At 43.4% G+C, this 13593-nt stretch overlaps 1 protein-coding gene across 2 annotated transcripts in view; it reads left to right on the forward strand.

Moving 5' to 3' along the window:
• dapp1 (dual adaptor of phosphotyrosine and 3-phosphoinositides) overlaps positions 1 to 13593 on the forward strand; it is a 237343-nt gene that overhangs the window by 69347 nt on the left and 154403 nt on the right. For both annotated transcript variants that reach the window (XR_009511357.1, XM_059965461.1), the window contains exons 15-16: positions 3085 to 3177; positions 3271 to 4641. Coding sequence is in view for 1 of the 2 variants with exons in the window: in XM_059965461.1 (XP_059821444.1) it covers positions 3085 to 3177; positions 3271 to 4641 (1464 nt within the window). In the remaining variant the exon portion in view is untranslated. The remainder of the gene's footprint in view (positions 1 to 3084; positions 3178 to 3270; positions 4642 to 13593) is intronic.

Consider the following 13593-nt stretch of genomic DNA (forward strand, 5'->3'; position numbering starts at 1 on the left):
CAGTACACTTCAGTGATGGAACATATTGATGGAGACAACAACACCTGTCACTCCTGAAGTTCTGTGTTGGCATCATTGAATCCAGCTAGTGAAACTTCACCGTAGATTTTCCCTACATCTTAGATGTAGATCTATAATATTCCCTATAAATGTAATGCTTAACCCCTCCATTCCCCATTCTCTTTTCCCTCTCTCACCTTATCTCCTTACCTGCCCATCACCTCCCTCTGATGTTCCTCCCCTTTTCTTCCCTCCATGGCCTTCTGTTCTCTCCTATCAGATTCCCCCTTCTCCAGCCCTTTATCTCTTCCAGCAATCAACTTTCCAGCTCTTTACTTCATCCCTCCCCCACTCCCAGTTTCACCTATCACCTTGTGGTTCTTCCTCCCCTGCCCCACCTTCTAATTCTGACTCCTTGTCTTTTTTTCTCGTCGTGATGAAGGGTCTCGGCCCGAAACATCAACTGTACTCTTTTCCATAGATGCTGCCTGGCCTCCTAAGTTCCTCCAGCATTTTGTGTGTGTTGCTGATATTCCCTGTGAATGTTTAAGATGAATATTTAACAAGAATAGATTCAGGTAATAACAACAAAAAATGGTGGAAATGCTCAGCAAGTTAGCTAGACAGTCTTTTTCCCAGGGTTGGGGAATCAAAACAAGGGAGGGAAAAGTTAAGGTGAGAGGAGAGTTGTTTAACAGGAGTTTGTGGAGCAACATTTTTTTTTACAAAAGTGAGCGGTACATGTGTGGAATGAGCCACCAGAGGAAGTGTTTGAGTCAGGTACGATAACAACTTTTAAAAGACAATTGAATAGAATAAGACAATAGATAGGGAAGGCTTGGAAGGATAAGGTCCAATGCAAACAGGACCAGCTTGATCTGGCAGCTTGGTTGGCATGGGGCAGTTGGGTTGAAGTGCTTGTTGTATGAATCTCTGTCTCCATGGCGAGAGAAATGGAGATAATATTTAGGTCCAGTGACCTTTCATCAGAAGTTAGAAAATAAGCGTGCCTTAAAGTTCAAAATTCAAAGTAAATTTATTATCAAAGTACAGATATGTCACCGTATACAACCCCCGGAGATTGGCTTTCATGCGGGCATACACAGTAAATCCAGGAAACACAGTAGAATCAGTGAAAGGCTGCACCCAACAGGACGGACAAACAACTGTGCAAATACAAAAGGAAAAATATAATAACAACAATAATAAGTAAGAATGGCAAGAGGTAAAGAGAGAGCAAAGGGAATATACATCCTGTGCCTAATAAAATGGCCACTGAGTGTACACTCGTGGTCTTAAACTGCTGTAGCCCATCCACTTCAAGGTTTGATAGTTGTGCACTCAGAGATGCTCTTCCGCACATCACTATTGTAATAGACAGTAGACAATAGGTGCAGAAGTAGACCATTCGGCCCCTCAAGTCTGCACCGCCATTCTGAGATCATGGCTGATCATTCAATATCAATACCCAGTCCCTGCCTTGTCCCCATATCCCTTGATTCCCCTATCCATCAGATATCTATCTAGCTCCTTCTTGAAAGCATCCAGAGAATTGGCCTCCACCGTCTTCCGAGGCAGTGCATTCCACACCTTCACAACTCTCTGGGAGAAGAAGCTCTTCCTCAACTCTGTTTTAAATAACTGACCTCTTATTCTCAATCCATGCCCTCTGGTACTGGACTCTCCCAACATCTGGAACATATTTCCTGCCTCAATCCTATCAAATCCTTTAATTATCTTAAACGTTTTAATCAGATCCCCTCTCAATCTCCTCAATTCCAGCATGTACAAGCCCAATCTCTCCAATCTCTCTGCGTAAGACAGCCCTGCCATCCCAGGAATCAACCTAGTGAATCTACGCTGCACTTCCTCAATTGCTAGAATGTCCTTCCTTAAACCTGGAGACCAAAACTGTACACAATATTCCAGGTGTGGTCTCACCAGGGCCCTGTACAAATGCAAAAAGACATCCTTGCTCTTGTACTCAATTCCCCTTGTAACAAAGGCCAACATTCCATTTGCCCTCTTCACTGCCTGTTGCACTTGCTCATTCACCTTCATTGACTGGTGAACTAGGACTCCTAGGTCTCTTTGCATTTCTCCCTTACCTAACTCTACACCTTTCAGACAATACTCTGCCCTCTTGTTCCTGCTTCCAAAGTGGATAACTTCACATTTATTCACATTGAATGGCATCTGCCAAGTATCTGCCCACTCACCCAGCCTATCCAAGTCTCCCTGTATTCTCCTAACGTCCTCTTCGCATGTCACACTGCCACCCAGTTTAGTATCGTCAGCAAACTTGCTGATATAGTTTTCAATGCCCTCATCTAAATCGTTGACATAAATCGTAAAGAGCTGTGGTCCCAATACAGAGCCCTGTGGTACCCCACTAGTCACCTCCAGCCAGTCCGAGAAACACCCATTCACTGCTACCCTTTGCTTTCTATCTGCCAACCAGTTTTCTATCCATGTTGAAACCCTGCCCCCAATGCCATGAGCTGTGATTTTACTCACCAATCTCCTTTGTGGCACCTTATCGAATGCCTTCTGAAAATCTAGGTACTCAACATCCACTGGCTTACCCTCGTCTAACATCCTTGTTACACCCTCAAAAAACTCCAACAGATTAGTCAAGCATGTGTGTTAATTTGAATTACCTTTGCCTTCCTGTCAGTTTGAACCTGTCTGGCCATTCTCCTCTGACCTCTCATAACAAGGCATTTTCACCCACAGAACTGCCACTCACTGGATTTTTTTTTTGTTTTCACACCATTCTCTCTAATCTCTAGATACTTTTGTGTCTGAAGATCTCAGGAGATCAGCACTTTCTGAGATACTCAAACCACCCCATCTCGCACCAACAGTTATTCCATGGTCAGAGTCACTTAGATCATAATTTGTTCTGATGTGCGGCCTGAACAACAGCTGAACATCTTGAACATGGCTGCAAGTTCTAATGCATTGAGTTGATGCGACATGATTGGCGGATTAAATATTTGCATTAACAAGCAGGTGTACCAAATAAAATGGCCACTGGATGTCTAAATCTCAAGTATTAATTTGTTATTTTTTGTTTCACAGAAGGCTTTGTTGGAACTAATTCCCTACCCTTGTATTTTTACTATGGAAAACAAAATTAACATTTTCCGGAGACTTTCTCACCTGAGAATTTGTGTAAGTCTTATATTATTGGTCTGGTTTGTTACATAATAGAAGTTTTTTTGTTAGCCTGGGAAAAGTTTTGAAATCTTACATTATTTCTTCCAGGATGGAGAACTCATCGATGAGAGTATTATATTTAACAATACTATGGCCAACAATATATCTGATGAATGTTGTAACTTTGAACCCCCTGAGAACATTGTTGCCTCAGCTGGGGACAATTATATATCTACTGGGATTATTGATGGCTCAGCTGGGAGCACTGAAACATCTACTGGGATTATTGATGCCTTAGCTGGAAACAACGAAACATCTACTGGGATTATTGATGTCTCAGCTGGAAACACTGAAACATCTACTGGGATTATTGATGCCTTAGCTGGAAACACCGAAACATCTACTGGGATTATTGATGTCTCAGCTGGAAACACTAAAACATCTACTGGGATTATTGATGTCTCAGCTGGAAACAATGAAACATCTACTGGGATTATTGATGTCTCAGCTGGAAACACGGAAACATCTACTGGGATTATTGATGCCTCAGCTGGAAACACTGAAACATCTACTGGGATTATTGATGTCTCAGCTGGAAACACTGAAACATCTACTGGGATTATTGATGTCTCAGCTGGAAATAACGAAACATCTACTGGGATTATTGATGTCTCAGCTGGAAACACTGAAACATCTACTGGGATTATTGATGTCTCAGCTGGAAACACTGAAACATCTACTGGGATTGTTGATGTCTTAACTGAGAACAGTGATGCATCTACTTGCATCGTCGATGCTTCCAGCGTGAACACTGAGGCCTCTAGACAAGACATCAGTGTATTTACTGAGGTCATTGATAGTTTGGACATTGATACTTCTACCATTATAACTTGCACACCAACTGGAACTGCTGATATCCCAAATAGGAACACTGAGGACATTATTCAGATCATTGATGGTTCACCTGCATTCTCCAAGCCATCTACTAGGATCACTGATACCTCTACTGAAATTGATGCATCCGCTGGGAATATTGAAACATCTACTGGGATGATTGATGGACCTACTGGTAACGTTGAAACAGCTGTTGAAATCAATGTTGTGCCTTCTGAGAATAAAATGGGATCCCTTGAACTGATTGCTGGACCTACTAGGAACACTGAAACATTCACTGAAGTCATGGAAGTTCCTACTGAGAACAGTGCAATATCTACTGGATCTATTTTTAATCTTGATGAAGACTTTGAAATGTTTGATGAAGACTTTGAAATGTTTGATGAAGACTTTGAAATGTTTGATGAAGACGTTGAAATGTTTGATGAGAGCATTTCTAACTCTCAAACTGCATTATTGATTGAATTGATATGCACACTTTTCAAACCAAAATGCGCTCTACATATCAACAGAGAAGAAATCCTTCAAAGCACTTTGGCACAATTACGACTCTATGATACAAGCATGTTCCGTGATGCATTACAGGTAAAATTATATATATTTTTTATTGTTTATAAGATCTTGATGTGTGTAAGTTGACTTCTCTACTGCTTACATAATAACTGGCTTTTTTTGAAAATTAACTTTAAACTTCCTTGTAGTATTAACAAAATAAATGATTAATTTCTTTGTTGCTATTGGTAGATAGATGTACAAGTGTTGCTGCCATTTCAATCTCCTGCAAGCTGTGTTCGGTCAAGGTCAAAGGAAATTAGGTCAACAGAACAATCTCCTTTGAACTAATCTCAACCTATAGCACAATTTTGCCTTCACAGACAGACAGACATACTTTATTGATCCTGAGGGAAATTGAGTTTCGTTACAGCTGCGCCAACCAAGAATAGTGTAGAAATATAGCAATATAAAACCATAAATAATTAAATAATAATGTTAATTATGCCAAGTGGAAATAAGTCCAGGACCAGCCTATTGGCTCAGGGTGTCTGACACTCCGAGGGAAGAGTTGTAAAGTTCGATGGCCACAGGCAGGAATGACTTCCTATGACGCTCAGTGTTACATCTCGGTGGAATGAGTCTCTGGCTGAAAGTACTCCTGTGCCTAACCAGTACATTACGGAGTGGATAGGAGACATTGTCCAAGATGGCATGCAACTTGGACAGCATCCTCTTTTCAGACACCACTGTCAGAGAGTCCAGTTCCACTCCCACAACATCACTAGCCTTACGAATGAGTTTGTTGATTCTGTTTTTGTCTGCTATCCTCAGTCTGCTGCCCCAGCACACAACAGCAAAATTGATAGCACTGGCCACCACAGACTCGTAGAACATCCTCAGCATCATCTGGCAGATGTTAAAGGACGTCAGTCTCTTCAGGAAATAGAGACGGCTCTGACCCTTCTTGTAGACAGCCTCAGTGTTCTTTGACCAGTCCAGTTTATTGTCAATTCGTATCCCCAGGTATTTGTAATCCTTCACCATGTCCACACTGACCCCTTGGATGGAAAGAGGGTCACCGGTGCCTTAGCCCTCTTCAGGTCCACCACCAGCTCCTTAGTCTTTTTCACATTAAGCTGCAGATGATTCTGCTCACACCATGTGATAAAGTTTCCCACCGTCGCCCTGTACTCAGCCTCATCTCTCTTGCTGATGCATCCAGCTATGGCAGAGTCATCAGAAAACTTCTGAAGATGCCAAGACTCTGTGCAGTAGTTGAAGTCCGAGCTGTAGATGGTGAAGAGAAAGGGAGACAGGATAGTCCCCTGTGGAGCCCCAGTGCTGCTGACCACTCTGTCTGACACACAGTGATTCACATTCACATTCTACAATCTTTCCTCACCTCAAAACCATATCTTTCTTCTTAAATCAACAAGGGATTTTGTCTTCAATATATTGTTCTTTCTAACCTATTCAATATCTCTTTCTTAATATACAAAGATTACTTTCTAATTTACTCCTAGCTTGGTTATAAACCATAATTCTGGTCTCCATGTTACAGCAGTAATGTAGAAGCACAGCAGAATGTGCAAGTCTGTAGAATGTAGAATGGCTTTTTAGAACAGCTTGTTGTTGAGCCCACTAGGGGATCAGCTGTGCTGGATTGGATGTTGTGCAATGATCCAGAGGAGATAAGAGAGTTTAAGGTTAAGAAACCCTTAGAGAACAGTGATCACAATATGATCAAGTTCACTTTGAAATTTGGGAAGGAGAAACTAAAATCCAGCGTGTTGGTATTTCAGTTGAATAAAGGAAATTACAAAGGTATGAGGGGGAGCTGGCCAAGGCTGACTGGAAAGGGACACTAGCAGAACAGACAGCAGAGCAGCAATGGCTGGAATTTCTGCAAAAAAAATGAGAGAAGTGTAATACAGATATATTCCAAATAAGAAGATATTTTCGAATAGAAGGACACTACCATGGCTGACAAGTGAAATCAGAGCCAAAGTATAAGAGAGGGAATTAAAGGAAGCTGAAGCTAGTGGGAAGATAGAGGATTGGGAAGCTTTTAAAAACTTGCAGAAGGAAACTGAGTAGGTCTTTAGGAAGGAAAAGATGAATTATGAAAGGAATCTGGCGACTAATATCAAAGAAGATACTAAAAGCTTTTTTAAGTATATAAAGGGTAAAAGAGAGTGGAGGGTAGATATAGGACCAATAGAAAATGATGCTGGAGATATTGTAATGAGAGACACAGAGATGACAGAGGAACTGAATGCGTATTTTGCACCAGTCTTCACAGTGGAAGACATCTGCAGTATACCGGACATTCAAGAGTGTCAGGGAAGTGAAGTATGTACAGTGAAAATTATGACTGAGAAGGTGCTCAGGCAGTTTAATGGTCTGAGGGTGGGTAAATCTCCTGGACCTGATGGAATGCACCCTTAGGTTTTGAAGGAAGGAGCTGGAGAGACTGTATTAACAATGATCTTTCAAGAATTGATAGATTCTGGCATTGTACTGGGTTACTGGAAAATTGCAAATGTTACTCTGCCATTTAAGAAGGGTGGGAGGCAGCAGAAAGGAAACTATAGATCTGTTAGCCTGACATCAGTGGTTGGGAAGTTGTTGGAATCGAATGTTAGGGATGAGATTACAGAGTACCTGGAGACACATGACAAGACAGGCCAAAGCCAGCATGGTTTCCTGAAAGGAAAATCCTGCCTAACAAACATACTGTAATTTTTTGAGGAAATTACAAGCAGGGTAGACAAAGGAGATGCTGGAGATGTGTTGGATTTTCAGACGGCTTTGACAAGGTGCCACACAGGAGGCTGCTTGGCAAGATAAGAGCCCATGGAATTACAGGGAAGTTACTAGCATGGGTGGAGCATTGGCTGATTGGCAGAAAACAGAGAGTGGCAATAAAGGGATCCTATTCTGGCTGGCTGCCGGTTACCAATGGAGTTCCACAGGGGTCACTGTTGAGACTGCTGCCTTTTGCGATGTATGTCAATGATGTGGACTATGGGATTAATGGATTTGTGGCTAAATTTGTCGATGGTACAAAGATAGGTGGAGGAGCGGGTAGTGTTGAGGAAACAGAGAGCCTGTAGAGTGACTTAGATAGTTTAGGGGAATGGGCAAAGAAGTGGCAAATGAAATACACTGCTGGAAGGTGTACGGTCCTGCACTTTGGTAGAAGAAATAAACGGGCAGACTATTATTTAGATGGGGAGAGAATTCAAACTGCAGAGATGCAACGGGATTTGGGAGTCCTTGTACAGGATACCCTAAAGGTTAACCTCCAGGCTGAGTTGGTGGTGAAGAAGGCGAATGTAATGTTAGCATTCATTTCTAGAGGTATAGAATATTAGAGCAGGGATGTGATATTGAGGCTCTATAAGGCACTAGTGAGACCACACTTGGAGTATTGTGTGCAGTGTTGGGCTCCTTATTTTAGAAAGGATATACTGACATTGGATAGGGTTCAGGGAGGATTCACAAGAATTATTCCGGGAATGGAAGGGTTACCATATGAGGAACGTCTGGAGAATTCAAGGAAATGAGTGGAGATCTCATACAAACATTCTGAATGTTAAAAGGCCTAAACAGATTAGATATGGCAAAGTTATTTCCCACGGTAGGGGATCCTAGGAGTCTAGGGCACGACTTCAGGATTGAAGGACGTCTATTTTGAACAGAGATGAGGAGAATTTAGTCAGGGGGTGGTAAATCTGTGGAATTTGTTGCCACAAGAGATTGTGGAGGCCAAGTCACTGTGTGTATTTAAGGCAGAGATAGATAGGTTCTTGATTAGTCAGAGTATCAAGGGGTATGGGGTGAAAGCAGGGGAGGGGGGATGACTGGAAGAATTGGATCAGCCCATGATTGAATGGTGGAGCAGACTCGATAGGCAGAATGGCCTACTTCTGCTCCTATATCTTATGGTTTTATGCTCTTCAATGTAGCTTAGTGGATAGAGCTTTTAGCTTGAGAGGGAGACAGATGGAAAGTTCTGCACTTAGATCTGTGTACCCCCGCCAATTCTGCCTGCGCTCATTTCTTTTTTCCCACCACTGAGAGCCCTGCTGACAGCTGCCAGCTCAGTACGAACAATACAGCACAGTTACAGGCCCTTCAGCCCAACCCAGCTAGTCCCAATTAATGACATTTGGCTCATATCCCTCCAAACCCCACACCTCCAAGCAGTTAACCAAGTGCTTCTTAAATGTTGTTATTGTACTGGCCTCAGCCACCTCCACTGTCAGCTCATGCTCTTTTCTTGTATACCATCCTCTGGATGAAAAAGCTGCCCTTACTTCCTTTCTAAGCCTCTCCACTCACACTAAATCTATGCTCCCTCATTTAGAACTCGCCTAACGTGGGAGGAAAAATACATGCTCCTATCCACCTTATCTATGTTTTTCATAGTTTCAAATACTTATGCAAGGTTGCTCCTCATTCTCCTGTTCCAAGGAATAAAGCCCTAGCCTGGCCAGCCTCTCTCAACAACTCAGACACTCTAGTCCAGGCAACATCTTCGTGAAACATTTCTGCACTCTTTCCAGTTTAACCATGTCTTTTCAATAGCAGGGTGGCCAAAACTGTACACAATAGTCCAAGTGCAACCCCATCAATAAAGGAACTGTAAAGGTAAAAGACCCCCCAAAAGTAGTAAAGATGTGGTCTACAAATTACAACAGGAAATAGAAAATGCATGCCAAAAGGACAGTGTTACAACAGTCATGGGGGATTTAAATACGTAGGCATTTCAGGAAAATCTGGTTGGTGCTGGATCCACCCTGAGGAGGAATTTCTAGAATGCTTATGAGACAGATTTTTAGACCAGATTGTGGTAGGGGGTCAGCTATTCTGGATTGGGTGTGGTGCAATGAACCAGAACAGATTAGAGAGCTTAAGGTAAAAGAACCTTTAGGGACAAGAGATCATAATATGATCAAATTCACTTTGAGAAGGAAAATCTAAAGTCAGAGTCACTATTACAGTGGAGTGAAGGGAATTACAGAGGCATGGGGGAGGAGTTGGCCAAAATTGATTAGAAAAGAACACTGGTAGGGATGATGGCAGAGCAGCAATGGCTGAACTTTCTGGAAGCAATGTCTCTGACCGGGTGCATGACATCCTGGAACGAGAGGGAAAGCTACCAGAAGTCGTGATACATGTTGGGACCAATGACATAGGCAGGAAGAGGGATGAGGTCCTGAAGTGTGAGTTTCGGGAACTAGGCAGAAGGCTGAAGAACAGGACCTCAAGGGTGGCATTCTCAGGATTGCTGCCAGTGCTATGTGATAGTGATGATAAATGCGTGGCTGAGGAGTTGATGCAGCGGGCAGGGTTTTAGATTTTTGGACCATTGGGATCTTTTCTGGGGAAGGTTGGACCTGTACAGATTGGATGGGTTGCACCTGAACTCGAGGAGGAGCAATATCCTTGCTGGTAGGTTTGCTAGCATGGTTCGGGAGGGTTTAAACTAATTTGCAAGGGGGATGGGACTCGGAGCGCTAGAGCAGTGAAAGAAGTGCATGGAGTAAAGCCAGATCTAACATATAGAGAGGCTTTGAGGAAAGAGCAGCAGAATAAAGGGTATAAAGGTAGTAAGGTAGAAGGGCTAAAGTGTGTGTACTTCAATTCAAGAAGCATCAGGAACAAAGGTGATGAACTGAGAGCTTGGATACATACATGGAATTATGATGTAGTGGCCATTACAGAGACTTGGCTGGCACCAGGGCAGGAATAGATTCTCAATATTCCTGGATTTCAGTGCTTTAAAAGGGATAGAGAGGGGGGGAAGGGGAGGAGGGGTGGCATTACCAGTCAGGGATACTATTACAGCTGCAGAAAGGGAGGGTAATGTAGCAGGATCCTGTTTTGAGTCAGTATGGGTAGAAGTCAGGAACAGGAAGGGAGCAGTTACTCTACTGGGGGTATTCTATAGGCCCCCTGGTAGCAGCAGAGATAACAAGGAGCAGATTGGGAGGCAGATTTTGGAAAGGTGCAAAAATAACAGGGCTGTTGTCATGGGTGACTTTAAATTCCCTAATATTGATTGGCACTTGATTAGTTCCAAGGGTTTAGATGGGGCAGAGTTTGTTAAGTGTGTCCAGGATGGAATCCTGTCACAGTATGTTGACAGGCTGACTAGGGGGAATGCCATACTAGATCTAGTATTAGGTAACGAACCGGGTCAGGTCACAGATCTGTCAGTGGGTGAGCATCTGGGGGACAGTGATCACCACTCCCTGACCTTTAGCATTATTATGGAAAAGGATAGAATCAGAGAGGACAGGAAAATTTTTAATTGGAGAAGGGGAAATTATGAGGCTATAAGGTTAGAACTTGCGGGTGTGAACTGGGATGATGTTTTTGCAGGGAAATGTACTATGGACATGTGGTCAACATTTAAGGATCTCTTGCAGGATGTTAGGGATAAATTTGTCCCGGTGAGGAAGATAAAGAATGGTAGGGTGAAGGAACCATGGATGAGAAGTGCAGTGGAAAATCTAGTCAGGTGGAAGAAGGCAGCATACATGAGGTTCAGGAAGCAAGGATCAGATGGGTCTATTGAGGAGTATAGGGTAGCAAGAAAGGAGCTTAAGAAGGGGCTGAGAAGAGCAAGAAGGGGGCATGAGAAGGCCTTGCCAAGTAGGGTAAAGGAAAACCCCAAGGCATTCTTCAATTATGTGAAGAACAAAAGGATGACAGGAGTGAAGATAGGACCAATTAGAGATAAAAGTGGAAAGATGTGCCTGGAGGCTGTGGAAGTGAGCGAGGTCCTCAATGAATACTTCTCTTCAATATTCACCAATGGGAGGGAACTTGATGACGGTGAGGACAATATGAGTGAGGTTGATGTTGATATTAAGGGAGAGGAGGTGTTGGAGTTGTTAAAATACATTAGGACGGATAAGTCCCCGGGGCCTGAAGGAATATTCCCCAGGCTACTCCACGAGGCAAGGGAAGAGATTGCTGAACCTCTGGCTAGGACAGGGGTCGGCAACCCGCGGCTCCAGAGCCGCATGCGACTCTTTCATCTCTGTGCTGCGGCTCCCCGTGGTTTGTTGGTTTTTGAAATGTAATTCGAAATTTGAAGATTATGGTGATCTTGTACAATCTAAATAAAACGTTGTGGAGATCCCATTTCCTGGCACATCCGAACCGGCTCACAATTAGCCACCGTTCCAGCTAAGGGAGATAGCCTACGGGGGTTTGTGAGTACGTGTCTTTTGGAGCATCCGCGCCCACGGGGATGGGTTGAGGGAGGCTTTAAAGCAAGGCTGTTTAGTTCGAATAAAGTTATCTTTGACTGCAGTGTTGTTATTTTAGCGCTGCATGTAGCACACCGCTACAACGTGTTTTTTTATCGCTATTAATATACATCACCACTGCCAATGCCTGACACCCACCAGTGCGCGCTTTCTTTTAATTCTTCGATCCAAGGTAGGCTAACTATGGAGTAACCCTCAACCCAACGTCTTTTTTTCGGAGTTCAAAATGTTTTTGTTGCATGCAGAAATGTAATTTTGTTTTCTCTGCAGGAGTTCATCAATTTCACAAATGCAACACGTTATAGTTTGTTTATACATAGCATAAAGGCAAAAAAAACCGTTGTATGCAGTGTTATTTCATTTTAAATGTCAAACAGATTTTGTGGCTCCCAGTGTTTTCTTTTCTGTGGGAAATGGGTCCATATTGGCTCTTTCAGTGGTAAATGTTGCCGACCCCTGGGCTAGGATCTTTATGTCCTCGTTCTCCATGGGAATGGTACCGGAGGATTGCAGGGAGGTGAATGTTGTCCCTTTGTTCAAAAAAGGTAGTAGGGATAGTCCGGGTAATTGTAGACCAGTGAGCCTCACGTCTGTGGTGGGAAAGCTGTTGGAAAAGATTCTTGGAGATAGGATCTATGGGCATTTAGAGAATCATGGTCTGATCAGGGACAGTCAGCATGGCTTTGTGAAGGGCAGATCATGCCTAACAAGCCTGATAGAGTTCTTTGAGGAGGTGACCAGGCATATAGATGAGGGTAGTGCAGTGGATGTGATCGACATGGATTTTAGTAAGGCATTTGACAAGGTTCCACACGGTAGGCTCGTTCAGAAAGTCAGAAGGCATGGGATCCAGGGAAGTTTGGCCAAGTGGATTCAGAATTGGCTTGCCTGCAGAAGGCAGAGGGTCGTGGTGGAGGGAGTACATTCAGATTGGAGGGTTGTGACTAGTGGTGTCCCACAAGGATCTGTTCTGGGACCTCTACTTCTTGTGATTTTTATTAACAACCTGGATGTGGGGGTAGAAGGGTGGGTTGGTAAGTTTGCAGATGACACAAAGGTTGGTGGTGTTGTGGATAATGTAGAGGATTGTCGAAGATTGCAGAGAGACATTGACAGGATGCAGAAGTGGCAGATGGAGTTCAACCCAGAGAAGTGTGAGGTGGTACACTTTGGAAGGACAAACTCCAAGGCAGAGTACAAAGTAAATGGCAGGATACTTGGTAGTGTGGAGGAGCAGAGGGATCTGGGGGTACATGTCCACAGATCCCTGAAAGTTGCCTCACAGGTAGATAGGGTAGTTAAGAAAGCTTATGGGGTGTTAGCTTTCATAAATCGAGGGATAGAGTTTAAGAGACCAGATATAATGATGCAGCTCTATAAAACTCTAGTTAGGCCACTCTTGGAGTACTGTGTCCAGTCCTGGTCGCCTCAGTATAGGAAGGATGTGGAAGCATTGGAAAGGGTACAGAGGAGATTTACCAGGATGCTGCCTGGTTTCGAGAGTATGCATTATGATCAGAGATTAAGGGAGCTAGGGCTTTACTCTTTGGAGAGAAGGAGGATGAGAGGAGACATAATAAAGGTGTACAAGATATTAAGAGGAATAGACAGAGTGGACAGCCAGTGCCTCTTCCCCAGGGCACCACTGTTCAGTACAAGAGGACATGGCTTTAAGGTAAGGGGAGGGAAGTTCAAGGGGGATATTAGAGGAAGGTTTTTCACTCAGAGAGTGGTTGGTACGTGGAATGCACTG

The sequence above is a fragment of the Hypanus sabinus genome, chromosome 3, assembly GCF_030144855.1.
Source record: "Hypanus sabinus isolate sHypSab1 chromosome 3, sHypSab1.hap1, whole genome shotgun sequence".
Classification (NCBI taxonomy): Eukaryota; Metazoa; Chordata; class Chondrichthyes; order Myliobatiformes; family Dasyatidae; genus Hypanus; species Hypanus sabinus.